The sequence below is a fragment of the Nematostella vectensis genome, chromosome 7 (assembly GCF_932526225.1).
Source record: "Nematostella vectensis chromosome 7, jaNemVect1.1, whole genome shotgun sequence".
NCBI lineage: Eukaryota > Metazoa > Cnidaria > Anthozoa > Actiniaria > Edwardsiidae > Nematostella > Nematostella vectensis.
This window is the reverse complement of record NC_064040.1, coordinates 3820390-3848280: the sequence shown is the minus strand read 5'-3', so window position 1 is coordinate 3848280 and position 27891 is coordinate 3820390. Positions and strand designations below refer to the sequence as shown.

The 27891-nt window shown below is 41.6% G+C and overlaps 3 protein-coding genes and 1 long non-coding RNA gene across 5 annotated transcripts; 2 read left to right on the top strand and 2 right to left on the bottom strand.

Moving 5' to 3' along the window:
• The first annotated feature begins 24 nt into the window (after window positions 1-24).
• On the top strand, window positions 25-8915 carry LOC5514921 (dipeptidyl peptidase 3). Its single transcript, XM_048730803.1, has 17 exons — window positions 25-454; window positions 695-784; window positions 905-1042; window positions 1412-1486; window positions 2747-2840; window positions 3455-3597; window positions 3939-4069; window positions 4252-4310; window positions 4716-4910; window positions 5182-5288; window positions 5838-5930; window positions 6076-6138; window positions 6229-6353; window positions 6812-6932; window positions 6999-7178; window positions 7882-8032; window positions 8269-8915. Exons 1-17 carry the CDS (start codon window positions 164-166, stop codon window positions 8400-8402), a joined length of 2190 nt encoding a protein of 729 aa, XP_048586760.1. The 5' UTR covers window positions 25-163; the 3' UTR covers window positions 8403-8915.
• Window positions 8916-10018: 1103 nt separating this feature from the next.
• Window positions 10019-18965, top strand: LOC116619608 (kielin/chordin-like protein). The gene is made up of 9 exons (XM_048730804.1): window positions 10019-10304; window positions 12667-12834; window positions 12931-13059; window positions 14629-14695; window positions 14772-14824; window positions 16219-16288; window positions 16654-16703; window positions 17966-18053; window positions 18761-18965. The coding sequence occupies exons 1-9, from the start codon at window positions 10187-10189 to the stop codon at window positions 18807-18809; spliced, it is 792 nt and encodes a 263-aa protein (XP_048586761.1). The 5' UTR covers window positions 10019-10186; the 3' UTR covers window positions 18810-18965.
• LOC116619598 lies at window positions 17957-23112 on the bottom strand. Its single transcript, XR_007312374.1, has 5 exons — window positions 22858-23112; window positions 21955-22128; window positions 21377-21553; window positions 20894-21184; window positions 17957-19496 (listed from the first exon to the last, which is right to left on the bottom strand). It is a non-coding gene; the product is annotated as an uncharacterized LOC116619598 (long non-coding RNA).
• A 780-nt stretch (window positions 23113-23892) lies between these two features.
• LOC5514963 lies at window positions 23893-27369 on the bottom strand. 2 transcript variants are annotated; one of them, XM_032384529.2, is made up of 3 exons: window positions 27217-27369; window positions 25221-25394; window positions 23893-24885 (listed from the first exon to the last, which is right to left on the bottom strand). In XM_032384529.2, the coding sequence occupies exons 2-3, from the start codon at window positions 25366-25368 to the stop codon at window positions 24311-24313; spliced, it is 723 nt and encodes a 240-aa protein (XP_032240420.1). In that variant the 5' UTR covers window positions 25369-25394; window positions 27217-27369; the 3' UTR covers window positions 23893-24310. The 2 variants fall into 2 exon arrangements, with proteins under 2 accessions (XP_032240420.1, XP_032240419.1); XM_032384528.2 differs by lacking the exon at window positions 27217-27369 and adding an exon at window positions 25578-26057.
• Window positions 27370-27891: the final 522 nt, after the last annotated feature.

The following is a 27891-nucleotide window of genomic DNA, read 5'->3' as shown; positions in this document are numbered from 1 at the left end:
CTGACCTCTAAAGCAAGTAACGACGGCTCGAGCCCCATAAGACAAAGTCGGGCAAAAAGTTTCTCTACTTTTATTTCGCCGGGAATTCTCTAAAGTTTTAAATCAACCGTACAACTTGCCTCAACGGTGTTGAGTTAATCTTTCTGTTCTTTTGTTTCACATAATGGCAGAATCTGATTTTGACAAGACTCAGTATATTATACCAAATGAGGCGAACATCAACTTCTTGGAATGTCGCACGGCGTTCGGCGGTCTGACCGAAAAGGAGAAATGCTATGCTCATTATCTTTACAAGGCTTCGTGGGAGGGAGCCCTGATTTGTCTGCTGCAGACTTCCCCAGAAGCGCCCGGCATTTTTCTCCTTTTCCAAAAACTGTTCTCTTCTGAAAGTGTTGGTTCTTTAAAGGAAAAAGCTCTAAAATCAAGCGTTGCTCCAACAGAAGAAGAGTTTACGGTAAATACAGGGGGGGGGGGGGGGGTAGAGATGGGATGTTGCTTCGAGTACTTCGGGCAGCTTTGAGGGGGATGGGGCCTTAGATTTCTTTGTCAAATATACAAAAGGGGGGAGACCAGGATTTTTTGGGGGGGTGGGGGTGTAACCTAGTTTTCAGTAGTTTGAACAATAGTTAATAAAGGTTGAACTAAGAAAAAACTGCATATTTAGTTGAAAATAATTGATGATTTTTTTTTTCAGAGTTTCCTTACATATGTTGCCGCTTTTTATGGCAACATTGGAAACTACAAATCATTTGGAGATACCAAGTTCATTCCCAATTTGCCTAAGGTAAGTTAGAATATCAACCACACCCCAGAAGGAGAGGTGTGATTTTACTGAATCCCATGTCCCAAGAAAAGTTTGCCTGTGTTGATATATGTCTAACAAGTAATTGTTGCACTTTGACAGGAAAAGTTTCAAACAATTGTTTTCTCCAGCCAAGCCTATGCTACCAATGCTAAGTCAGTGGTGACATTATGGAGTGATTGTTGTGAGGCCATGTATTCACTGAAGCCCAAACTACGGCAGTTAGGATTTGGGGAACAGGTAGAACCTTGATTTCCCCCCTTAACAACTCGTCTGAGCATCGCTATATACCTCAACCCTTCTGACCCTACCCCTATTATTAGAAGATTTCACCACATTGAATTGATAAAACAATAGAACAATAAGGTCATCTAGCCAATCCTGCTAGTCCTTTCTAGCTGACTTCTACACTTTTCCCTCTCCTTGTAGTATTGTGTTATTATTTTCTATCCCATCCTTCTCGTTACCTTTTTTTTATTCCCCAACCAGCCTTATCCCCCTCACACATAAATCTGTAATTTCTGCCTGCCCTTTCACCTTCTCATCTACAGATCTATCTGTTGTATTAGTCTTGTCTTTGAACATTTGTTTAGTGCATTTCCTTTGTAGGGAATATCTACCTACTACTCCAGCAACTGTAACAAATCTGACGCTGAATTCATCCAAGGGTTTCTCAAAGAAAAGGTGAATAGTCTGTGTATGGTAAGCACTTTCAAATACATAAAATAATGCTGATTTGCTCCCTTTAACACTAATAGTACACTGGCAAAACTTTCAGGATTAAGCCATTTACTCCTGGCTATTTTTGAGCTGAATTTACAAAAAACAGACTGAAAACAGATACCTCCCCCCCTATTCTGAGTTTTATACAGCCCATCAAAGTCAAACACAGCTGCACCTAGTCAGCGGTATCCAAGCTTTCCAACAGTGCTTTGCGCTCCCCACTTTTAATCTCTCGTCGTTGTGCTGAAGCAAGCACAAGTTGATGGTTGCTTGTATTTTTCATAAAAAATACAGCTATGAGCATATTAGGAGAGTGTCTCAGGACATCATGAAGTCTATTGGGGCATAATTGAGTGCTTTGCTTATTGATATTTGCAAGCAAAGGTGGATTCATTATGATTTTTTTCTTGTTTGGCTTTGCCTGGATGAGAAAATAATTTTCTAATGAATCACCACAGCTCTCCTAAATGCTGTCTTTTCTGAAACCAAATTGATTCCAAAATAGTTTACACTGCTATTCTGGGTCTGTATGACCTTGAATTGATTTGTTTGGCTTCGGGGTGAAAAGACTTATAAAAAACCATCTGACTTTGGGGAGAGGAGTGTTGACTGGCCCTCCCCTCGTGAATTTTTCCCAGAATTCTTTGCAATTCGTAAAGGCATCTTCGTGGTTTTACAAGCCTTCAAGGAGTGGACATTGTGTCTTGAGGCCATGGAAATGTACCTGGAGGATCAGAATAAAGGTTTCTATTTGTGTCTTGAGCTGTGTTTGCTGATCTCTGTGTGGTATTATGAGCGTTTTATTGAGAGGCGTGATTCTGCTTTTCTTTCCTTGTTCGATTTGAAATTTGTCAAAGAACCTGTGCTATTATTTGGCATAAGAGTAGTTGCCAACACCATGGTTGGATGCACAACTTCAAGACCATTTATCCCTTAGACTGATGCCTGAGTATCTTCATCTTGTTGTGTTTATTTTGCATTTATGAATTTTTTGGAATGTGGGTACTTCCCAAAGCCGGTACAGGCCGGTTGAGGGGTCAATGTGTTAATATTTGTTTCAATTTTTCCTTATTACTAAAACCTACAATTCTACAATTAAGATTTTTTTATCTGACTTTCAAGCAAGAAAGGACAATACTACTAATCATTTACTCTTATAAACACTATTATTCAATACCAAAGCTGCATTATTTTATTGTTATTGTTCTGATCAATTTGCAGAATATTGAGGGGTGGAACACAAGGCTGTTTAAGGAAATAAATGACAAAGGACATGTTACCTATAACCTCCGCTTGGCTTCAACAGCATTGTCAGGTATCCTTCAAGCATAACCTCCACCCCCAAAAGGCTTCATCATCCTATTAACAGTATCTTTTAGCAGATCATTTGCTCCAACCTATCTGTGATCAGCATGGGAAATCCTACTCTAGCTAATAAGTGCTCCTGTTATGAAGAATTATAATATATTTCTAGGGATCATACAAAATGCTGTAAGAAAAATGCTCTAAAAAAGGTCTATTACATTTCACTTCCAAGCATTGAGAGCCTTAAGCTCCAAGGGACAGCAAAATGCAACTGCAAATTGTTTTTGTCCAGCTGCAGGCATGTTAGGCCTATAGCCAGGATTTTCAGCAAGAGGGTTCATTTACCTATAAAGCGGATCATTTTTTCTTGAGTAGCTTGTCCTAACCTCGCATTGGTTCTTAATTTGTCCTTAATTAAAGCTGCTCTTCCAGTGGAGTGGGGGGTCCTTCTGAACTCCCCCTGGCTACCCGCCTGCATGTACACAGGGCAGTGGGTCTTATTGAAGGGTGGATTTTCCATATGATAACTATATGACTGTGCAACAGCACTTACCCTAGTCAGCAGTTTCCAATATTTTGTCGCTAAAATTCATTTTTTCTATGGGATTCTTTTTTTTCTTCTAGCGGAAGATTGCAGCGCGGAAAAGAAAGATGTTGTGGCTTCACTGGTAAAATCCTATGAGTACCAAGGAACAACAGTCAAGATCACCCGTGGCGATTATGCTGGACTTCTAAAGAAAGTTGTTGATAATTTGATCATGGCAAAGGTGACATGAGAACAGAGTCCTCGGGAGGGGAGGGGGGCTAGAGTGATATCTTATTATGCAATAAATAACTTTTAGATCAGTGATCTGTGATTTGTGAAAATAGAGAAATTGTCTTTGTGTCCTATTTCTTTTGTGGATTCTGTGAAACGTGACATTATTTATAGCCTTTCATTTATTGGTTAGTGGGGTGGCACATAGGGCATATGTACCCCATTGTCAAAAATGTCTCATTTCTCAATAAAAACCACCCAATTTTACACATTTTCACCAGATATGTACTACTTCATAGGCCCCCCATTGCAAATCTATGTGCCAGACATTGCACTCTTTATTATTGGCAGGGATTTGCCAGCAATGAGAATGAGGTTGCTATGCTGGATCACTATGTGCACAGCTTTACTACAGGCTCTGTGGAGGCACACAAGGATGGCTCCAGACACTGGATCAGAGACAAAGGCCCTGTGGTAGAAACGTGAGTGTAATAAAATCTGTCATGTACTGTACGTGTGCTTTCAGGCAGTGCCTTTATCTATATTAGCCTTCTTCTGCTGATACCTCATCTCACTTTGTCTGTCTGTCCACCAGTATTTTATTCTCTTTCTGTTCTTCATTTTATACATTTTGTGAATTTGTCATTTATCTTTTTTTTTCAAGTTATATTGGATTCATTGAGTCATACAGGGACCCCTTTGGAGTTAGAGCAGAGTATGAAGGTGAATCCCCTCAAATTCCATATGCCATGGGACATTTGGTGACATAGTCCCTATTTATTAGAAATAAAATATTAAAGAATTGTCTTGAGTATTGTTTAAAAGTTGTGTCTACCAGATAGCTTGTCTTCGGATGTTTATACAACTTCCCATGGTTGTATTGTAACGTTATATGATTGATGTAACTAAAAACCTAGCTTAGCCTCATATCAAACCGATATTGGTTTAGTAAATATAAATAATTTTATACAAAACTGGATTAATTTCTGGGACAGAGTGGTTGTATGTATTTTATACTAGGGATCTTGGTTCAATTAGTATAAGGGTATATTTCTTAGACAAAGGGTGTTCATTTGAGAAAGACCCTAATAAAATAATTTCCCAAAAGATTTCTTGTTGTCCTTGCAGGTTTTGTGTCAATAGTAAACAAGTCCATGAGTGCCAAGTTTGCAGACCTGGTGTCAAGTGCGGAGACACTGCTTCCCCAGCTACCATGGCCAAGCTCATACGAGAAAGATACCTTTCTACGCCCTGACTTTACCTCACTTGATGTCCTTGGCTTTGGAAGCAGTGGAATACCAGCCGGGATCAACATCCCAAATTGTATGTACCTCGAATAATGCAGCTGCAGGGTGTGTGTGTGGGGGGATTGAGGGAGAAGGGGTGGCAGAGGGAAGGCTGCCACTATAAATCATACTTCAAATAAATAGATACTCCCCAGTACATTGAATGATTGGGTGTCATCCTCTGTAATAGACGTGAACTTGTGTACATTTCCTTGCAGTCTGATGTCTCAGTGACAATCAGTGAAAACATTCTACTCACAGATGATAAGGAATTGGTAGATATATACCATTACTGTGCTTTGTTTTAGATGATGAGATTCGCCAGGACGAGGGCTTCAAGAATGTATCCCTTGGTAACGTGCTGTCGGCCCATTCTGCTGACCAGAAAATCACTTTTCTTACAGAGGAGGATGCTGTAAGTACATTGCTTTCTCATTAAAGAAGGTGGTTCATTTTCTGGCAGGTGGCGTTATGTCCTTGGAGGTGGCTTTATGTCCAGGCAGCTGGTGTTGTGCATAGACAGCTGGTGTTGTGCATAGACAGCTGGTGTCATGTCCAGGCAGCTGGTGTCATGTTCAGGTAGCTGGTGTCATGTCCAGGCAGCTGGTGTCATGTCCAGGCACCTGGTGTCATGTCCAGGCAGCTGGTGTCATGTTCAGGTAGCTGGTGTCATGTTCAGGTAGCTGGTGTCATGTCCAGGCAGCTGGTGTCATGTTCAGGCAGCTGGTGTCATGTCCAGGCAGCTGGTGTCATGTTCAGGTAGCTGGTGTCATACCCAGGCAGCTGGTGTCATGTCCAGGAAGGTGTTGTCACATCCAGGCAGCTGGTGTCTTGTCCAGGAAGGTGGTGTTATTGCCAGTATGTGTTTGCCGGGCAGGTGTTTTTATGCACAGGCAGATGGTGTCAGGGTGGATGGTCTTTGCTCGTAATCTTAATTTAGCGATTGTTTCTTCTATTTATTCAGGAGTTATATTCTAAGCTTAAAGCACCCTCATTTGAAGTTCAAGTTGGTCTTCATGAACTTCTTGGTCACGGCAGTGGAAAACTATTCATAAAGGTCTGAACCCTTGCTTTGATTTTATCACTGGTGCATATTAGAGGAAAAAGCTCATATAAAACAGCATATTGCCTCAACCTTTGATAAGCACGATCAGAGAACTAAATAGTCAAAAATTCTTACTAAAGTATTACTCGTTTCGCAGAAGCCTGATGGTTCCTACAACTTTGACCACAAGAGTGTTGTAAATACAGAAACAGGCGAGAAGGTGTGTAAGAAAGTGTCTGAACTGTGTGACACAGACTGCTTGTATTGAATGATACTTATTATTTGTGACTTGTACCCTAAATACTTGTAGATCCAAAGCTGGTACACTGAGGGTGAGACTTGGTCCACCAAGTTTGCTGAGCTCAGCTCTTCCTATGAGGAATGCCGTGCTGAGTGTGTTGGCATCTACTTGTGTTTGAACAAAGATGTCCTCAGGTGAGAATGATGGATGTTTTAGTTGCATTTTTATAAAAAGTAAAGAAAGCTGACTAGATAGCTGGTATAACTAGTAGGAAAAACTACAGTCTATACTAGGGTCGATTTCCAGCTTGTCACCTGCCAGGAAGAGCCAACCTTAGTTAGCCAAGCTGGAATAGCTGGGCCTAGTTATGTGAGAAAAAAAAACGGAGGCCTTTTCCGTTCCCGCCCTTACCTCACTATTTCCCCTATTTGCAATTTAAAAAATTGAGAAAAGCGCTGGTCTAGCTTAAAGCAATAGGGCGCTGACTATTTTAGGTAAAGAGCTTAAGTCTTGAATCTGATGTATAATTTAGCGCTTGGCATGTTTGTTATCAGTGTCTTCTTAGCTGTCTGGTTGTCTATGCTTAGCTCTCTACTACTGTCCTTTAGTTAAAATATGACAAATTCCATGACTCTTCACGCTCTGTGCTTAGGATCTTTGGTCACGAGGGTGCGGCAGGTGACGATATCGTCTATGTCAACTGGCTTAACATGGTGCGTGCAGGGCTTCTCGGCCTGGAGTTCTACACCCCAGAGAACAACAAATGGAGACAGGTAACACCATGTTGCAGGCGCACACCTGAATTATCAACTGAAAACCAGTGTTTTGTTGTTTTGTAGGCCCACATGCAGGCTCGTTATGTCATCTTGCGTGTGCTCCTCGAGGCTGGTGAGCAGCTGGTACAGCTGACTCGTATCACAGGCTCAGACGGCAAGCCTGACATTCTAGTCATGCTGGATCGTAATAAGATCTCTTGCGTAGGACAACCTGCCATTGGCGCGTTTCTCAGGAAGCTACAGGTAAATCCTACCAAATGGGCATTTATTACTATATATATACCTTCCTCAAAATCGTTGCCAATGCAAATGGCGAATGGCAAATGGTGCTTCTAAAACTTATTGCTTCTTTTTGGTATAATCATCCTAAGAATAAAGATAACCAAACAGCCAAATGCACTAGTTTTTCACATTTTCCCTAAGAATAAAGATAAGCAAACAGCCAAACGCACTAGTTTTTCACATTTTCCAGCATTCAGTAGAAGTATGGCGAGCCCTGTGATTTTTTCGGCCATTTGGCAATTGCAATTTACTATTTGCAAAGACAACATATTTAAAAAAAAGGTGTATCTGCCTGCAAGCTTGCGAAGAAGAGAAATTAATTCTTCTAAAATCAGGAGTCCCGATTGTTCCTATGCTATAGACGTCAGCCTAAAAAAGTAAAACGTGAATAGGATTAGCTTTAAAATTGGTCACTGCAATTGTTCAAGCCAGAAACTTGGAGTAGCCTCTGTCCCTCAGCTCTTTCTACTTTGGCATTTATTTGCACATCCTTGATAATCTTGTTAACAAGTGAAAGTCTGTTCTGTGTGTGACAATGGGTTGCATAGTATTGCGTGACTGTAACGGTTACATGGTATTGCGTGACCATTAGGGTTACCTAGTATTGCGTGACTGTTAGTGTCACGCTTATTTGGCTACTGTCACGTGGCTTGTTTCCCCGTAGGTATTCAAGTCTACTGCTGACTACGCATCTGGCAAGGATCTGTATGACAAGTACTCAGCGGTGGATGCTCACTTCCTGGAAATGCGGAATATTGTACTGGCCAGGAAGACCCCCCGTAGGATGTTCGTCCAGTCACATACCACAATCCAAGGTATAGTCGCAAAAAAACCGAAGTGTACGAGGCACCATAGATATATGGAGTGACACAAAAAGCCATGCAATAATTGACCCAAAACGCCACACAAAAAGCCATGTAAGGCATGCAATAGTCTGAGAGACCTGTGGTGTCGCCCACCTTCCCCACAAATAGTTGTTTTAGTGAAAGTCTAACTCACAATTTTTTTGTCTAAAATGTTTAGCATATTTGTTTTCCCTCTATATTTGCAGATGGGGTGGTATCTCTGAAAGAGTTTGAAGCAAGTGCATCTGGAATGATTGCGTCGTTCATTGCGCGGTTCCCAGGAGATGATCCTGTGCTTGAGAAACTCTGGCGGGAAGATCTTCCCTACCACCAGTACTAAACAACACCCTATCACCAGTACTTAGCGTTACCCCCATTACCAGTACTTAGCGGCACCCCCATTACCAGTTATTAGCGACACCCCATTACCAGTACTAAACAACACCCTATCACCAGTACTTAGCGGCACCCCCATTACCAGTACTTAGCGGCACCCCCATTACCAGTACTTAGCGGCATCCCCATTACCAGTACTTAGCGGCACCCCCATAACCAGTACTTAGCGTCACCCCCATTACCAGTACTTAGCGACATCCCCATTACCAGTACTTAGCGACACCCCCATTACCAGTCACCCCATTACCAGTACTTAGCGACACCCCATTACCAGTCACCTCATGACCAGTTCTGAACGACACCCTACCGCCAGTACACAGGACTTTACACACTAAGTTGCAACAGGACGTGTGTTCAAATTTTATTTATCAGGATTTTATTGTATTAGATGCATGTTCCTCAAGCTTCTGATTATCTGTACCACGATCGCACAATAATAAATTGTTGTTTATTTCGATGTTCAACATGTCTTGTTGATGCTTCGTAATAAGGGCTGAGCGCCGTCCCAACCTGGATGGCTGTAAGATTGGTCTGGTGTACCGCAAAAATATTTCTGGAAAACAATTTTTTCCGACTTGATCCCCCCCCCTTTCCCCCAGGAGGGGAGAGGTTCTTACTATGTCAACCTGATTGGGATGCTCGTCATAATTTTTAGGGTTCAAATGGGGGCTTCGGGTATTTTTAGAGAAATTTAGAACCAGGATGCTTGTCTTCTAGTTTTCACTAGGGAAATAAATAGAAGGCAGCTTCCTGATTAGCGCAGGAACACACCCTGCGCCAAGAGACCAGGGTATGCGATCTCGTGATACGTAAACAACGTTAGACTAGATCCATGTGGGATGATTTTGATTGATTTACGCATGCGCGCTAATGACGTCAAAGAACTAAACTGCATAGGTAGAGCAACTATGTCAATAAACGATGTTTGATGTGAGAATTGTTCGTGAAAATGTGGTTGACATGGGAGAGAGAAAAAGAACAATGCGTATGCAATGCCCTGATCCATTGAACCGTGTGCGCTCATCCAACCTAATGTTTTTCGTAGTTGCGAGTTTATTTCCTCGGTGATCATGGTATTACAAAGTTATAGCATGGCACCTCGGGGAATCTTTTATCTTTAAATAGTATAATTGCATTTAGCGAGGCTAATGTTGCAATGGAGTGGCCGGCTAAAGGCCGGCGTCGGGACTTCAACTAATCATCCCTCGGTTGCGGGGACATTTTATCACTGAACTCCCCTCGGAATGGTATTTTCTGGGGTATTTTTAGGGTAGCAATTTTTGGTCGTGCAGGTATTTTTAGGGGTATTTTTCGAATTCTGAAGACCCCCCTGGAGATGTGCCACTCCCTTTGTCTCCAGGCAAGTCGATATGCATATCTAGCAGTTTTCCAAACTTCTGAATATTTATCTCAAATTTTTCAGAATATACTTCTGTGTTCTCGATAATGGCGCATGTAAAATTACCGTTCATAGTTAGTGCAGTGCAGGTTGAGGACATATACCGCAAGATAAAAAACTTTCATGCACCACCCCTCCCCCACCACTTCCAGATCGCAGAGCATGCCGGATACTCGAGTACTATTGTTTATACGAGAAAGTTAACCAAAAACTCGCTTGCAAAAATACGTTGCGTTGTCGTCAATGCTTTCAGGTTTGCACCTAAAATTGAGCTCTTATGCCAAATATCTGTCAAACCCACGGGCCCGTGGTCTGCAATTAGCCCCACTATGCGATCTTTGGAATGGCGTCGCTGCCATATTTTGCTGGTGATTTATCTACTTCTGTACTTACGGGAGGTTCACGCACAAAACTCAATCAAACCACGCCGAACCAAGGCAGAGCAAGGTATGTGATGGGCACAGATGATGCTTTATGTGTCGCCCAAAGGAACCTAAGTGATTGATATCAGGAACCTCTTGGCTGTCGAGTGCAAACGATCAAAAATAACTCGTCATTTGTCAACCATGGTCAAATCAATTATATAAATTTCTTTCTTGCCTTTGTCTTCCTCGTACCGAATGTGTCTAAACCTGGACATTTCTTGTCGAGGTTGTGTTAGCAGGGTACAGCTTAAGGGTGAAGAATCCAATTTACCAAGCAATTAAAAGTTATATTGTTGATATGCTATAGAATTCGATGGGTTTGCACCTCCAAGTATATTCGCAAGGATTAGCTGATAGGTGTCAAGTATGCCTCTTGTTCTAGTCACTAAATGCCCTTCGCTGTAAACCCCTACTTTTATGAAGACGCTTATAGCAAAATCGAAAAAAGTCAGTGGTTTTTCAAGAATAGGTACATTCAACGTCAACTGTGGATGTTTCGGAAATCTGATCGGCCATTTCTTTTCGCCTGCGGACTTAACAAACAAAGTCATTACACTAAAAAAATTGAATAAATGTGTTGCAACACACTTTTATTGTGTAATTGATTCCGAGTAACTTTTTATGCCCAGTAGACAAGGAGCAAATTCTTGATTCATAATTTCAGACTCGAAGCTAGTAAGTAACTTAAGTATTTAATACCTATTTTTACACCAGCAAGTACTTACTTAAAATCCGTTTTTTAATCTCTGAGGATAACGATAATGACATCATAAGTTCAACTTACTTTTAAGTAAAAGCACTGAGAATATTGTTTTGTCAGATTGTTTTTATAATTGCTTTAATGATGATGAAATTTGCATCTGTTTGTTTGGCAATGAACTGTTCTTTTAACCGTCGTTTTTAAAAGCTCTGGATCACTTTATTTTAACCATTGACCTTAGAACATTACCTTTTGATTTGAAAATTTGCAGATTTCAGATCTGTTATGATTTTTTCTTTATGAATTTTAAGCCAGATGGTTTACTTATTGCATGCTTGCTCTAATTCATCAAACTGCGAGATTAGTATGTGGTATGCCCCGAGGGGCATTGCACTGTCATCATGTATTACTCACCATTCATCTCAGAACACTACAACCATGCACTCCCACCAGCACCACATGTGAGCAAATGTGCACAGAGGAAAAGATAAAAAGGTGTCTGTTCTTTGTTTATGACCCATGATCATCATGCATGCATGCAGCATGCAGTTTCTTTCTGAGGTTATTTTTACAGATATTTCTGCTTTTACACCCCGGGGGGGGGGGGGGGAACTCTCCATAAAGGTAGATGGGGGTGCTCGACCTATCTTTTAGGGTATAAAATTCTTACCAACTGCTATCTCTTAGGGGGTGTTTTAGGATTTTTCTGGTTCTGCTATCTTTTAGGGTGTTAAATGGTGGCCCAATCGCTCGAACTGTATTTTACAATAAACCACAAGTCAACTGATCGGTTGATACTCCCGGTTTCAGGATTCGTCAGCCAATTAAAGCGGGCATTTTTTGTTAAGCTATCTCTTAAAGTTAAAAATTCATTTGACCACACCCAATGTGCCATCTCTAAGGGGTAAGAATTTTTGTTGACCACGCCCTTAGTGCTATCCCTTAGGGTTAAGATTTATTTTGCTGTCGAGCACCCTTGTCTGTTTTTCTTGAAGTCCCCCCCACTTGTAAATTTTTTTTAACTTTTAGAAAGAAAGGATAATTTCAGACTAAAAACATTTCAGAGTTTGTATCGGATTGATTAAAATCATTACTCTCCTAGATCATCCTAGGTATAGAACAGAATAAGAAAACAAGAAAAATGTTGTGTTTCTCTGTCAGTTTTCTGAGTAAACATTTGTAACAGAGTATTGTAACAGACTTCCTGTGTTACTATGGTGACTGTAAATGGCTTTGTAATGCATAGTTTTGAAGCCAATATCTATCAATCCTCCTTAAATAGGAGTTCCATTTGACATTGCAAAGACAGACTATATTGGTGACAAATTCAATTAAATTTATATACTGTATGCCTTATCAAAGCATGCATCTACATATAGTTGCCGTACTGGTCATGACCTTGAACCAACATGCACTACAATAAATCTTTTGCTGACTTAACATTAATGACATAACTTTGTCTGATATATTGCCAATATTCTTTACTTTGTTGTTCATAGCCATATGACACAAGCATCATGATACATCTAGTTATTTTGTGGTAGTGTTGTCCTGTCCAGATGTGAGCAGCCATATGACACAAGCATCATGATACATCTAGTTATTTTGTGGTAGTGTTGTCCTGTCCAGATGTGAGCAGCCATATGACACAAGCATCATGATACATCTAGTTATTTTGTGGTAGTGTTGTCCTGTCCAGATGTGAGCAGCCAGCCTGAGTCCCCTTGCCACTTGTCATGCACACAAGATGATCATTGCCAGAATCATGGTGAGATGTGGTGCTGTCCATCCGCTCAGGGAAGTCCTTGCCGTGCGGAGTGTATGTTGCCTGTGGAATCTCATAGTATAAATGGTAGGGCATGTTTTAACCAAACTTTGTTAATTTATGGTTAATAATAGTGGCTATAGCAACACGTAATAAGGTTCCCCAATGTGTTTCATATCTCAGGTGTGTGCTTTGACTTTGAAAGGGGAGTGCAGTACAGCCAAGGGGATGTTTTCATGCAAGGGAAGAAATGCTGCAAATGTCAAGAGGGTGGTCACATCAACTGCCGCAAGCTGAAGACATGTGTATCTGGTGAGTGACTTGTTGAGTCATGTGTATCTGGTGAGTGCCTGGTAGAGTCGTGTGTATCTGGTGAGTGACTGGTAGAGTCATGTGTATCTGGTGAGTGACTGGTAGAGTCATGTGTATCTGGTGAGTGACTTGTCAAGTCATTTGTATCTGGGGAGTGACTGGTAGAGTCGTGTGTATCTGGTGAGTGACTGGTAGAGTCATGTGTATCTGGTGAGTGACTGGTAGAGTCATGTGTATCTGGTGAGTGACTTGTCAAGTCATTTGTATCTGGGGAGTGACTGGTAGAGTCATGTGTATCTAGTGAGTGACTGGTAGAGTCATGTGCATCTGGTGAGTGACTGGTAGAGTCATGTGTATCTGGTGAGTGACTGGTAGAGTCATGTGTATCTAGTGAGTGACTGGTAGAGTCATGTGTATTTGGTGAGTGACTGGTACAGTCATGTGTATTTGGTGAGTGACTGGTAGAGTCATGTGCATCTGGTGAGTGACTGGTAGAGTCATGTGTATTTGGTGAGTGACTGGTACAGTCGTGTGTATCTGGTGAGTGACTGGTAGAGTCATGTGTATCTAGTGAGTGACTGGTACAGTCGTGTGTATCTGGTGAGTGACTGGTAGAGTCATGTGTATCTAGTGAGTGACTGGTACAGTCGTGTGTATCTGGTGAGTGACTGGTAGAGTCATGTGTATCTAGTGAGTGACTGGTAGAGTCATGTGTATTTGGTGAGTGACTGGTAGAGTCATGTGTATCTAGTGAGTGACTGGTAGAGTCATGTGTATTTGGTGAGTGACTGGTAGAGTCATGTGTATTTGGAGAGTGACTGGTAGAGTCATGTGTATTTGGTGAGTGACTGGTACAGTCGTGTGTATCTAGTGGGTGACTGGTATAGTCATGTGAATATAGTGACTGGTAGAATCATGTGTATCTGGTGAGTGACTTGTCAAGTCATTTGTATCTGGTGAGTGACTGGTAGAGTTATGTGTATCTAGTGAGTGACTGGTAGAGTCATGTGTATTTGGTGAGTGACTGGTACAGTCGTGTGTATCTGGTGAGTGACTGGTAGAGTCATGTGTATCTAGTAAGTGACTGGTAGAGTCATATGTATTTGGTGAGTGACTGGTAGAGTCATGTGTATCTGGAGAGTGACTGGTAGAGTCGTGTGTATCTGGTGAGTGATTTGTCAAGTCATTTGTATCTGGTGAGTGACTGGTAGAGTCGTGTGTATCTGGTAAGTGACTGGTAGAGTCATGTGTATCTAGTGAGTGACTGGTAGAGTCATGTGTATTTGGTGAGTGACTGGTACAGTCGTGTGTATCTAGTGAGTGACTGGTAGAGTCATGTGTATCTGGTGAGTGACTGGTAGAGTCATGTATATTTGGTGAGTGACTGGTACAGTCGTGTGTATCTAATGAGTGACTGGTAGAGTCATGTGTATCTGGTGAGTGACTGGTAGAGTCATGTGTATCTGGTGAGTGACTGGTAGAGTCATGTGTATTTGGTGAGTGGCTGGTACAGTCGTGTATCTGTTAAGTGACAGTAAAAGAGGCTAGCATTTTGGTATATTTTTTCAGGATGTTACTATGGTGGTGCCTATTACAATGATGGTGAAGCTATGCCAAAGACTGCCTGTCGTAACTGGTAAAAACCCTTTTTGCCCAAAGCATAAGTATATTTTTGTAAATTATGCTTGAAGTTTTAGGTGTTTTTTCCTCAGCTCCTGCCACAATGGAGAAGTTTTGTGTTCCTGGAATACAAACTGCACACAAGGTATTTGGCATATTGCAACCACAGTTACAACCCCAAGCAATGTTTGTCTTCATTTGTTGCCGGTTTTTTCCTAAGTGACAATGGGAAGGTTTATATTTTTTAACACAAAATCTTATCTTAGAGGGCAGTTTTAGAGATAAAATGTGCACAAATTAGGGGTTTTTATCTCAGAAAAGAAAATACTGTACAGCCTTATGCCCCTCCTAGGGTCTACAGCTTCTTTATTCTCTGGGCAATAAAAGCAGCAAAAGATATAAATATAGAGGTATATTCTGGACAGTTTGTTTGCACATAAAACTTTCCAGTTGTGACTGACACCCCCTGACAACCTTATTTGTGAATGACCCCCCTGGCCCCATGTATGTGACTGTCCCCCCTGACCCATTGTATGTGACTGTCCCCCCTGACCTCATGTATGTGACTGTCCCCCCTGACCCCCTGTATGTGACTGTCCCCCCTGACCCCCTGTATGTGACTGACCCCCTCTATGTGACTGACCCCCTGTATGTGACTTTCCCTCCTGACCCCCTCTATGTGACTGACCCCCCCTGACCTCATGTATGTGACTGACCCCCCTGACCCCCTGTATGTGACTGACCCCCCTGACCCCATGTATTTGTCTGACCCCCGACCCCGGGTATGTGACTGACCCCCTGACCTCATATATGTGACTTTCGTCCTTTTACCCCCTGTATGTGGCTGACCCCCTGACCCCATGTATGTGACTGTCCCCCCTGACTCCATGTATGTGACTGTCCCCCCTGACCCATGTATTTGTCTGACCCTCCCGACCCCCTGTATGTGACTGACCCCTGTGACCCCCTGTATGTGACTGTCCCCCCTGACCCCATGTATGTGACTGTCCCCCCTGACCCCATGTATGTGACTGACCCCCCTGACCCCATGTATGTGACTGTCCCCCCTGACCCCATGTATGTGACTGACCCCCTGACCCATGTATGTGACTGGCCCCCCTGACCCCATGTATGTGACTGACCCCCCGACCCATGTATGTTACTGTCCCCCCTGTATGTGACTGTCCCCCCTGACCCCATGTATGTGACTGACCCCCCTGACCCCATGTATGTGACTGACCCCCTGACCCATCTATGTGACTGGCCCCCCTGACCCCATGTATGTGACTGACCCCCCGACCCCCTGTATGTGACTGTCCCCCCTGACCCCATGTATGTGACTGACCCCCCTGACCCCATGTATGTGACTGTCCCCCCTGACCCCATGTATGTGACTGGCCCCCCTGACCCTTTGTGTGTTACTGTCCCCCCTGACCCCTTGTATGTGAATGACCCACCCTGACCCTATGTATGACTGCAAAATAAATCGAGAAATCACTTCGTTTGTGAAATCACCATAATCATGATGGTATGTTTTAGAAAAGTGCAAGTTTAAGGGAAAAGTGTACAAGCTGGAAGATATGGTTTCTATAAATGGCTGCAAACAGTGGTATGTCACTCTACAGTATGTAACTTCAATGCCGTAGCAGGGGGTGGGGCACTGGGGAATGTGCCCCCCCAATATTTTCACAAATTATAAGGAAATGACCAGTAGGGGTGTGGCTGTGCCCCCCCCCCCATTGTTTTCTTAATATTTTTGTATCATGCCCTATTTCAAGGCCTGCTATGGCACTGCACTTAATAGCTTTTGATTAACAGCATTCACTAATTCAAATTTATTCAAAGCACAAAAGAAAGCAACACAAAAACTAATTTCTCTGGTCTGTTGTAAGGAAGTAGGACAATCATGCTTGCTTAAGTGCTAGTATTACCCTTTATTTGAAATCTGAGAAGTCTATATTAATTTGATTGCAGTGTTTGTCATTATACTGGATGGCACTGCACAGAGTTGACTTGCCAAGAATGTAAGTGAAACTCATTTCAGTGCTTATTAGTGGTTATTGTTTCTGATGTGCTCTTCCTGATCATGTGTGTTGTGGTCTTCACCTGGTCATGTGTGTTGTGGTCTGTACCTGGTCATGTGTGTTGTGGTCTGTACCTGGTCATGTGTGTTGTGGTCTGTACCTGGTCATGTGTGTTGTGGTCTGTACCTGGTCATGTGTGTTGTGGTCTTCACCTGGTCATGTGTGTTGTGGTCTTCACCTGGTCATGTGTGTTGTGGTCTTCACCTGGTCATGTGTGTTGTGGTCTTCACCTGGTCATGTGTGTTGTGGTCTTCACCTGGTCATGTGTGTTGTGGTCTTCACCTGGTCATGTGTGTTGTGGTCTGTACCTGGTCATGTGTGTTGTGGTCTGTACCTGGTCATGTGTGTTGTGGTCTTCACCTGGTCATGTGTGTTGTGGTGTGTACCTGGTCATGTGTGTTGTGGTGTGTACCTGGTCATGTGTGTTGTGGTGTGTACCTGGCCATGTGTGGTGTGTACCTGGTCATGTGTGTCTGTACCTGGTCATGTGTGTTGCCGTCTGTACCTGGTAATGTGTGTTGTGGTCCTCACCTGGTCATGTGTGTTGTGGTCCTCACCTGGTCATGTGTGTTGTGGTCCTCACCTGGTCATGTGTGTTGTGGTCCTCACCTGGTCATGTGTGTTGTGGTCTTCACCTGGTCATGTGTGTTGTGGTCTGTACCTGGTCATGTGTGTTGTGGTCTGTACCTGGTCATGTGTGTTCTGGTCTTCACCTGATCTGATCATGTGTGTTGTGGTCTTCACCTGGTCATGTGTGTTGTGGTCTGTACCTGGTCATGTGTGTTGTGGTCTGTACCTGGTCATGTGTGTTGTGGTCTGTACCTGGTCATGTGTGTTGTGGTCTGTACCTGGTCATGTGTGTTGTGGTCTGTACCTGGTCATGTGTGTTGTGGTCTGTACCTGGTCATGTGTGTTGTGGTCTGTACCTGGTCATGTGTGTTGGGTTGTGTACCTGGTCATGTGTGTTGTGGTCTGTACCTGGTCATGTGTGTTGTGGTCTTCACCTGGTCATGTGTGTTGTGGTCTGTACCTGGTCATGTGTGTTGTGGTCTTCACCTGGTCATGTGTGTTGTGGTCTGTACCTGGTCATGTGTGTTGTGGTCTGTACCTGGTCACGTGTGCTTGTTTGTTTGCATGTCTTTCTCATTTGATTAATATTCCATATCATCATGGTTATTTATTCTTTTTCTTTCTTTCTAAAGCACGGATGCGATCAAAGGCAGAGGGAGTTATTTGGCAGCCTTGTCTACTTTCCCTTGTTTTTTTAGTACAATATCTTCTGCAATGCAGGTAGCTGTGTTCTAAACTAAACTATTGAACATGTTTTATTTACTTAAATGTTAGAGAAGGTATGAATATTGTGTGTTGGCTTTTTGCAAAGGAATTCCTTTATGACTGCCAGTTGTAGATAAAATGAGTAGATTATGTTAGATTAATGTTAGAGAGGATATGAATATTGTGTGTTGGCTTTCGCTAAGAAATTTCTTTATGACTGCTGGTTGTAGATAAAACGAGTAGATTATTGAAGCTGAAACTTTTAAAGGGATTTGTATTGGGAAAAAGGAACATTCTTTTGTGAATGATTGTCGTTAAGTGTTGGGTAGGGGGGGTTACAATAGGCAGGGAGGATTAGTCTGAATAGTCTCTCATGTTGCAGTTATGGCCGATATATCGTTGTTTCACTACCTCATCCCAGAATCCATATCTCCTTTCTTTAACTGGTTTGATTAACTTCTCCCTTTCTAAATGAAGAATGGAAGTGAAAAATGGAATTTTGGAATCTGGTAGGCCGCACAATAACAATTTAAGCTGTAACATACACTGGAAACAAAATAACACTTGCATAACTCAAGGTAATGTACAACCTCGATTTTACAAAGTCCTCTTTAATGAAGTCCTCGGTATAACGAACAATTTCCTTATTTCATCTGGGACAAAATAACAGTAAAACGAATGGATCAGAACCTCAATATAACAAACCCTCAATTTTTTAACAGATTTCCCCAGTCCCTTGGCACTTCGTTAAATCAAGATTCGACTGAATAATTTTTGTTTAAATCGTCGCCTTTATTATAACTTGTATATATGTAAATAGGTGTATATATACTCACTGGAGTAATATGGTTTAATATAAAAAGTGTGGAAAAACTTATGTTGTGTGGAAAAACTTGGCTGGTTGAAAATAAAATCATTTTTTACTTGTCTTGTTATATATACAATAAAAATATTTATTTATCTCTAATCAATCCTGACCCTTTGGGCTAGTGAGTCATGCCAATGAAGGGAAAAGGGATAGTTGTGTGGGTAAAATTTAATTACCTTAGGGGACTCAAAATAATTATATAGTATTAATTAGGCACTATTTTATTGATTCAGGATGCTATACCTAAAACTACATAAATAGGCAGTTAAAATACCTAAGTAACTAGACTCTTAAATTTTTTTTCTACTATGCTATTGAAGCTTAAGCAATCAAAACACAGCATCAGTAATAGCCTACGTCTTATTTAATAGCTTACCTCTCTTTTTTAGAATAGTTTCTGGTTTTTATATAAATATGTTATTCGTTGGCAACGAAGCTACTCTCTCACCGCAGATCTTGTGTGTGTTCCACATATCTAGTATTGTCCTTAGCGGCTTAGAGTAAAAGGGAGCACTGTGTTCATGGATTGCTTCAGACAGTCTCTGGTTGTACCTTGCCAAGTACTCCTTCTAGATATAGTATAAATCCACCTATAGACCAAGAACATGCAGACATTTTGAAATAATGAATATGCAGTAAATAAGAACATCCTTCCCTAATAGGTACCCCCTGCTCTAATAGGCAACCCCTCCCCTAATAAGCACCCTGTCCCCTAATAAGCACCCTGTCCCCTAATAAGCACCCCGTCCCCTAATAAGCACCCCGTCCCCTAACAAGCACCCCGTCCCCTAACAAGCACCCCGTCCCCTAACAAGCACCCTGTCCCCTAACAAGCACCCTGTCCCCTAATAAGCACCCTGTCCCCTAATAAGCACCCTGTCCCCTAATAAGCACCCTGTCCCCTAATAAGCACCCTGTCCCCTAATAAGCACCCTGTCCCCTATTAAGCACCCTGTCCCCTATTAAGCACCCTGTCCCCTAATAAGCACCCTGTCCCCTAATAAGCACCCTATCCCCTAATAAGCACCCTATCCCCTAATAAGCACCCTATCCCCTTATAAGCACCCTATCCCCTAATAAACACCCTCTCCCCTTATAAGCACCCTCTCCCCTTATAAGCACCCTCTCCCCTTATAAGCACCCTCTCCCCTTATAAGCACCCTCTCCCCTTATAAGCACCCTGTCCCCTAATAAGCACCCTGTCCCCTAATAAGCACCCTCTCCCCTAATAATCACCCTGTCCCCTAATAAGCACCCTGTCCCCTAATAAGCACTCCGTCCCCTAATAAGCACCCCTTTCCCCTAATAAGCACCCTCTCCCCTAATAAGCACCCTCTCCCCTAATAAGCACCCTCTCCCCTAACAAGCACCCTGTCCCCTAATAAGCACCCTATCCCCTAATAAGCACCCTGTCCCCTAATAAGCACCCCGTCCCCTAATAAGCACCCTGTCTCCTAATAAGCACCCTGTCCCCTAACAAGCACCCTGTCCCCTAATAAGCACCCTGTCGCCTAGTAAGCACCCTCTCCCCTAACAAGCACCCTGTCCCCTAATAAGCACCCTATCCCCTAATAAGCACCCTGTCGCCTTATAAGCACCCTGTCCCCTAATAAGCACCCCGTCCCCTAATAAGCACCCTGTCCCCTAATAAGCACCCTCTCCCCTAACAAGCACCCTCTCCCCTAATAAGCACCCTGTCGCCTAATAAGCACCCTGTCCCCTAATAAGCACCCTGTCCCCTAATAAGCACCCCGTCCCCTTATAAGCACCCCGTCCCCTTATAAGCACCCTGTCCCCTAATAAGCACCCTGTCCCCTTATAAGCACCCTCTCCCCTAATAAGATCTATATACCAAAATCCTCAATACTTTACTGTGCTGGGAGTTTTTCAAATACTTGTTCATCTCTTGAGCAAAAAACAGTTCTGGACTAACAAACTTATTTCCTCAACTGTAATAGCTCATGAAAAATAATCAAGTTTTACTCACCATAAGCCTTCAGCAACTCCCGGAATACATTGCTTTTATTCTTGTACTGCACTTCAATAAAATCGTCCATTGAATTCTCTCTTAATGCCTCCAATTCTTTAAAAGTTGCTTTAAGCTGACTTCTTACCAGCTTCACTTCATGTCTAGATAACTGACTTGCACACTCCTGTGCTGCCAGGCGATCTGCCGGGCATCTCAGAGATTCTTTTGTTGAAAAGCAAAACTTGCAAAGAATCTCCTGAAAATCACTGTCAAGTGACTTAATATCTTCATCGAGTTTTGTGGAATACTCTGAAAAAAAATTAAACAAATACTCAGCATCACCCTCTTTCATATTCCCAATATGTAGTTGTTTTATGGTTGTCAAGGATATACAATAACAGAAATGCATATAGTATGGTAGATTGTCTGATGTTCATAAAGGGTTTTTTCCTCTTTTTTGTGTCACATTTTTAGCCCTTACCCCCTGTATTTTTTTTTCACCTTTTTCATATGCTCTTGTCATTTCTCTCAATTGTTCTGGTGTTCTAGAACAGATGATCTCTATAAGTGAATCATGATCCTGGTCTTTGATTGCATCGTTCAGTGAGATGCTGTCATATATGGCACTGTGTCCTGATGGCCAAAACTCAGCTCTGACTCAAGAACAGACCTCAGATCCTGCAGAAACAGAGAAACATTATCAAACAGGGGCAGGCCCAGGAGTTCCATTGTTCTTCCTTTGATTTCCTTATATTTCTTGTTATTTGTAAGCCAAATATCTGAAAATAGAGGGAGGCCGGGGCCAACCCCTAGATCCACCCCTCTCAAACATCTATAAATAGGCTTTAGGAAAAGAGACTGGCTCTCTGCCTTGTTGCTAACAATTGTTTTGCTTGAGGAGACTTGCTTAAAAAATTAACAGGTTTCCATGTCAGAATGGCAGTGCCCTTAAGACATACATACTAAGAGTATGATGAATGCTTTGCCTATACTGAAAATATTTTTTTGGTTAAAATGTTGTTATAGATATCCAAAATAAAAACAGGTAAAAAAACCCTAAGTATTTGTGATGGACATACCTTGCCATATTTTCTTTGGTATACTACAGTCAACTCCTGCCTTTCTGTGTTTCTCAAGGATGCTAATGTCTTAATTATAACATCTTCATCAGTACCAATACCCTTTACAGCAGAATGAAGATCAGTTTCAATCTTATCCCAGTTCGGCTCCACAAGCTTGGTTGATAATAGCTTCTATTGAGGAAATCAGATCAAAACAAATAAGGTGTGGCGTTAGGGAAAGGGGGGTTTGGGATGGCCCCCCAAAAAAGTCACATGATGCTTGTCGAGAAAATACATTTTAGCCCTAAGGTACAGCAAAATGGGTGTGGTCAATAGAAATAAGGTTGCACCCATTAGTGTTATGACACCAATGTGTCATAACCTGCAGTGCTTTATGGGTAGCATATAAATTGCTTAGTTATGGTATCTTAAAAGCCATGCAAATGTTCACAAGAATATAAATCACAATGCTGAGGCTATTGAAGCCTGAAATTGTTTTCATATACGCTTATTTCATACCCATGAAGCACTGCTGGCTCTGACACCTGGATAGTGCAACTTCGTTTGAAATACGTCAAGATTAATTAGAAGGACATTTTTACTGACCTGTGATACTATGGCAACACATTATGGTCTTTCAATGTACAGACTTGAATGTCACTAAGTTAAATATTCAATAGCTCGTAACTATATATAAAATTTAGCAAATTTATAAAGCATTGGCAAAATTATTAAGACTTGATAAACTAAATGAACTGTATAGCAATAGCTCAGGCTATTTCTAGTTATACACATTATTATTTAGCAGAGCTATTGCTGTTTGCATAATATCACATCAATGCTGTTTTTATCAAGTTGCCTGGCGTTTACTAGAAGTACTGATAATACTGCGGTTTGGTGATGGTCTCGTTAAATACTTACATGTGGCGATATCTGTGATGGTACACAACCCATCTCACGTGGACAGCTCGTCCGGGATGACTAGTCTTTTCGAAAGCCGCGACTGAATCAATGAAATCAAAACAGGGGAAAATATTTCTGGCTACTTATCAGTTTTCCCTTTTGGGGGCCCTTTGGCAGTTTGTTGGGTTGAGCCCGTGCTCATTTAGCAGTTGTTGGACAAGACAATTGAATCCCGCACTTCCGGACCATGAGATTGTTGGACCAAGTCTACGTAGATTTGCTCTTCCATTCCAGGCGCGTACACAGGGGGGCTGGGGGCGACCAAAAAGTGGGTCATTTCTTCTTCAAATACTATGGTTGCAAAGCAACTACCAGGAAAATTACGTGGTTCACTGCCTAGACGACTTAATTTGGCCGGAATCTAGGGACCTTGCACGCGAGAAATGCGAAGGAGCGGCCAACAGTAGTCCTAAAGATGTGTGCGGCAGAGCGCAGGCCGAATGGAAGAGCCAAGTCTACGTAGAATTGGTTGCACCATTTGATACCGAGGTGAGTGTGACGATCATGCGGTGAGAGGCACATTCCGGTACGCGGTTAGGACGTCGGTTTTGGCCATTTGCGCCCCCTTTCCCTGCAGTTTGTCAACAATTTTAGAGGAAAACAAATGTGCGTGCGCAACGAGCGCCAGCATCGGTAAGGGGCAGTGTGCGTGGCCTCTGAAAAAACATCCCCCCTCCCACCACGAAAAAAAACAGTTCAGGATCCAGGAATATAGAAAAGGGGGGGCGAAACAACAAGAAAGGGGGGTTTCCCCTTAAATATGCCCCTGGAAAAAGTGAAATGGTCCGCATGTAAGCATTGCTGGCGCAGCCTCACTTGGCTGACTGATTGTAAGAAAAAAGTATATGGTGGTGACCCTTTCCTACTTTAATCACAACTAGGTGTACAAAGCGTCAGCATTTAAAGGCCAGCCAGTTTTTGCGCTGCTTGCAATATTTTTTTTAACTGTTAAAATATTAAAATAGTGGTACAAGAAACATACAAAACCACGCCTATATTTCTAATATTTTAATACTATTTTTGTCATAGGCTCATAGTTTGATCTATCTTTAAGAAGTATATCTCTAGTTTGTACAAAATATCTATACATTAGCATTGTTGGCCTTTTGAGTATAAATACGACATTTGATGATAGTTCAGAAGGCCGGTGCTATTCCGCAAATCCTTGTTCATTTGTTACATGAAGGCCATTTGACTTAATGCGCTTGAATATAAATAGATTTATCATGCGAAAGAATTACAGGTCAAATGTCCATTGAATAATAATGGCTTAGATGTAAAAATTATTCATGTGTGGTATAAATTATTTTGTTATGTCTAGACACGAGCTGTCCGAATACATAAACATTTCATATCAATCAAATTACCTGTGTCATAATGTCATAAACTTTCGGGATAGATAAAGTCTATTCTATGTTTCAAGGGCACAAACGAAGCTATGGAACACGCTATCTAAATCACTGAGTATTGAAGCTTCTTTGTCGATATTATTCGGGAACACATCGTCCATATCGTCATGAGACAACATGTTGACAAGGGTGCAACATTCTCTTTCGCATTTCCTTTCTCGGTGTAAAAATCTACTATTTTCATAGTTTTTACTCCGAGGAGGGCTGCACAATTCCCCGGTCGTAAATCTGGAGCGTTTTCTGGCCGGGGGAAGAGGTCCGTTTTCTATACGTTGTGAATCTAATGTCATAGCACCAGAAAGCCCGAACGGTGTTTTAACTCCGTAGATTTCACTGTGAACGAGTTTTAAAGTGTTATTTATCAGAACAGATCGCCTCAAACACGATTCGGGGTCTTCCACTAGGCGCAATTTGTCGAATGACAATTGCAGTAGAAATTTCCCTTGTTCCTGAGGATTTGTAGTTGTGTTCAGAAGAAGATTAGTTGCGATGCTCGTATTATGTAAGAGATTTTTTTGAATAGGCGCATCCTCAGCATCTCTGGCTCGCTTAGTGCCTCTCGCACAGCCGAATACTTCTGCAATAGAGAATTGGTAAAAGATCAAAGAGCGGGCAATTTAACACTTGTATCATTTGCCCCTATTATTCTTGAGGTATTGGCACTTTAACACATCGACATTATGCGAGAAATAAGGGATAACAACTACATGTGTGAATGGGTAAATGAACGGCTTTTGATCGATATGCTTATTGAATGAAACTCGCCGCTTCAAATACGCAGCGTATAATCTTGAATATCATTAATCAATATTTTAATGTTAAAATTCCTTGCTTTACCCTGTATAAAAAGGCACCAGCTATTCGCAATAATAAGACTATGACAAAAAGCTCGCAAAGCACTGTTATTCGTACCTTCATCGGATTGATTACTACACAGAAATGTTAGCTCGTCCTCTGTGGTTTCCCAGTTATCCGCAAAATAGGACTCGTCGAGTTCTAAACAGGGATCAGAATCCATTCCAAAGCCATGGAAGCCGGTCGATTGTAGTACCACGGTCATGTTTTCACATAGCGTGATCAGCAAACCTGTAAAGTGGATACACATCGAGAAGTTTAGTACAAGATTAACAACTATCATTACACCATCAAAATATATTCGGCATCCAAACAGAGGAGATCAAACGGCCGTGAAATTTTGTCAGTGATTCGTCTTGATGTCGCGCTGAGAGACAATTCAAATGTGTACATAAATACAAGAGCGCGTCTCACCTCAGACGTGTAAATACGCGGAGAAATCCCCCCTTGTTAAAAGTACAAACTGAGTAGTAAGTAAATCATCAAGCGATCTCCTTTTGGTTTCTGTTGTCTTCAAAACACTAATCCAACTAATAGCCTTCTGAAGGATTAATATTACAAAATCGCACCATCACAACTGCTTGTTTTCAGCGTAAATATGCAATAAACAAATCCAAGTTCCGCAATGATGGGTTTTAAAGTTTTGGAAACCGTGAAGGAGATAAAAAGACAGTGATCTGGGATATTTTAGTCTCCGTCGGCAGATGTCCCTCCATCACCTCTCAGCTTTACGGCCATTGACACCGCCTCTAAGGCATATCGCTCTTTGATTGGTTAACGCACCATTCACCGGGCTTTCCATTGTTCTCAGTGTCAAAAACTTGTCAACACACCTGCCCGTGTTTTCCCGGCGGTCCAATCACAGGCTTCGTAGGGCTCCGGATGCCAAACAAAGCATGAAGTTACTAGTCACTAAATTGAGAAACTCTCTTCGTGTAAACTCGCTTTTTGCGGGGCAATTATTAAATATTTTATACTCAAGTCTTGTCATTATTATTTATTAAGAATACTCTTCTAAGCATTGATCTATTCATTCGCCATTCAACACAAATACAACTCCCTAAATTGACCTAACTTAGCGTGAAATACAAATACAAAAAGCGGCAAGCAAAAATGTGTCCTGGATTTATAGTATGTAGTCTCACTGTCAGGGCGTCTGATAATTGTGTTTGTTAGTAATAAACTTGACAATTAGTTAGCCATAGATCGACTACTAGGCTTTCTTTAGTTAACGGCCTCACTTATCTTTCTATTTCCTCGTTGGGGAAATATCTGCGGACAAATATCAATAATACCAATGAACCTCAATTAAATAGGGCAAGTGCCTTTTTTCATGTGTATACTGTTACAAAAACTCATTATTCGTATTGGAATTACTAATTTTTTAATAAAAGTTAAAAGAAAATAGAAGCAAAAAGACCAGATATTAATTTGCACTAAACTAGAACACCTGTCCGTGGCGAATCGTCGTGATAAACGCTTTTTCTCGATTTCGCAATAAAACCTTCTTATTCACTACACTCTCAAACAACTTTGAATATATAAGAAGAAACCCAAGTGTTTCAACGTTATCTTACAGGTTTATTTGTTTCTTCAGCGATTACGAATTTCGACATAAATTGTCATTTTATGACTCTTTTAATGATCGAGTTGTAGAATTAATATAACATAATACAAATTTTCTTGAAAGAATGTGCTTGTGCCCTTTTATAAGGTTCTTCAATTGCAATTCATTGTGCGATAGGCTGCGTGTGTTATCGGTGACAGCACAAGTATTAAGGCCATGCAGTTTGGTAGTCGCCGACGAGACATAGACGCCCACATCATAAACATGCCCGGCGGAATACAGTATAAAGGTCTGTCCGTTCTCTTACTGTATATTCATGCCCTATACTTGATTATGAATAAGCGATTCCATTAATTTAGCAACTGCTATTTTGTAATAATCCCGCGCACCATAGCAAAATAGAGGCTGTGGGTTTTTCATAATCTATCTAATCAAAACCCAAAGAACAACAATTGTGTCTTGTAGAAGCGGATAAGTTTTACTTACCTTTAAACACGGGTTTTCTTCGGTCAAGTCCAACTAGAATCTCTCTTTTTCCAAAAAAATGTAACTCAGTTACCACGAAATTACAATCAGATATCGGTTTGTATTGCGCCCCCCAAGGAAATGGTGCGCAAATGTAGGATGTCTGTTAAAAGACTGTCGCTTTGCATTTCATTAAAATGAAAAATATTAAAATCGGCCAGTCAAAACGCTCTTCGGCAATCATGTTATCGGAACCATTGTCTGAGCATACAATTATCGCAGACACGCCAAAACCTGGCTCAATTTCATTCATTTAATGTTTCATGCAAAGATTTTCTCACTTTTCTCATAATGTTTATGCAACAAAGTGAGATGATAAAAAACAAATCAAGTGGTACACAGAATAAACTGCAAGATTGCATGTCGGTGTCTCTGTTTATTTCCTTTGAAATACGCCGACTTATTATAGCATGAAGAGCTTGTCTCGTCATCCCCTCGACCCCTTTTCTTACTTTGCATTTCTGCATAATCTCAAAAACGTTACACTTTTTTAGATCTTGAAGAGAGGGTTACGTTTGCATAGATCCTTAACCTTTATGGTGTTACATTATGCCAGAAGATTATGCAATTCATGATATAATAAAATCAGCTTAACCTTAACCTTAAAAAATGGCGATCTCATTTACATAAAGAAAA

What these genes read in the sequence shown, in the direction of transcription:
- LOC5514921 (XM_048730803.1), top strand. Translation starts at nt 164, where the DNA reads ATGGCAGAATCTGATTTTGACAAGACTCAGTATATTATACCAAATGAG. An exon ending in TCATTCCCAATTTGCCTAAG is followed by an intron (nt 785 to 904) that starts GTAAGTTAGAAT and finishes GCACTTTGACAG; the next exon opens with GAAAAGTTTCAAACAATTGT. An exon ending in GTCACATACCACAATCCAAG is followed by an intron (nt 8,033 to 8,268) that starts GTATAGTCGCAA and finishes CTATATTTGCAG; the next exon opens with ATGGGGTGGTATCTCTGAAA.
- LOC116619608 (XM_048730804.1), top strand. Translation starts at nt 10,187, where the DNA reads ATGCGATCTTTGGAATGGCGTCGCTGCCATATTTTGCTGGTGATTTAT. An exon ending in GCTGAAGACATGTGTATCTG is followed by an intron (nt 13,060 to 14,628) that starts GTGAGTGACTTG and finishes ATATTTTTTCAG; the next exon opens with GATGTTACTATGGTGGTGCC. An exon ending in ATAAATGGCTGCAAACAGTG is followed by an intron (nt 16,289 to 16,653) that starts GTATGTCACTCT and finishes ATTTGATTGCAG; the next exon opens with TGTTTGTCATTATACTGGAT.
- LOC5514963 (XM_032384529.2), bottom strand. Translation starts at nt 25,368, where the DNA reads ATGACCGTGGTACTACAATCGACCGGCTTCCATGGCTTTGGAATGGAT. An exon ending in TAGTAATCAATCCGATGAAG is followed by an intron (nt 24,886 to 25,220) that starts GTACGAATAACA and finishes TCTCTATTGCAG; the next exon opens with AAGTATTCGGCTGTGCGAGA.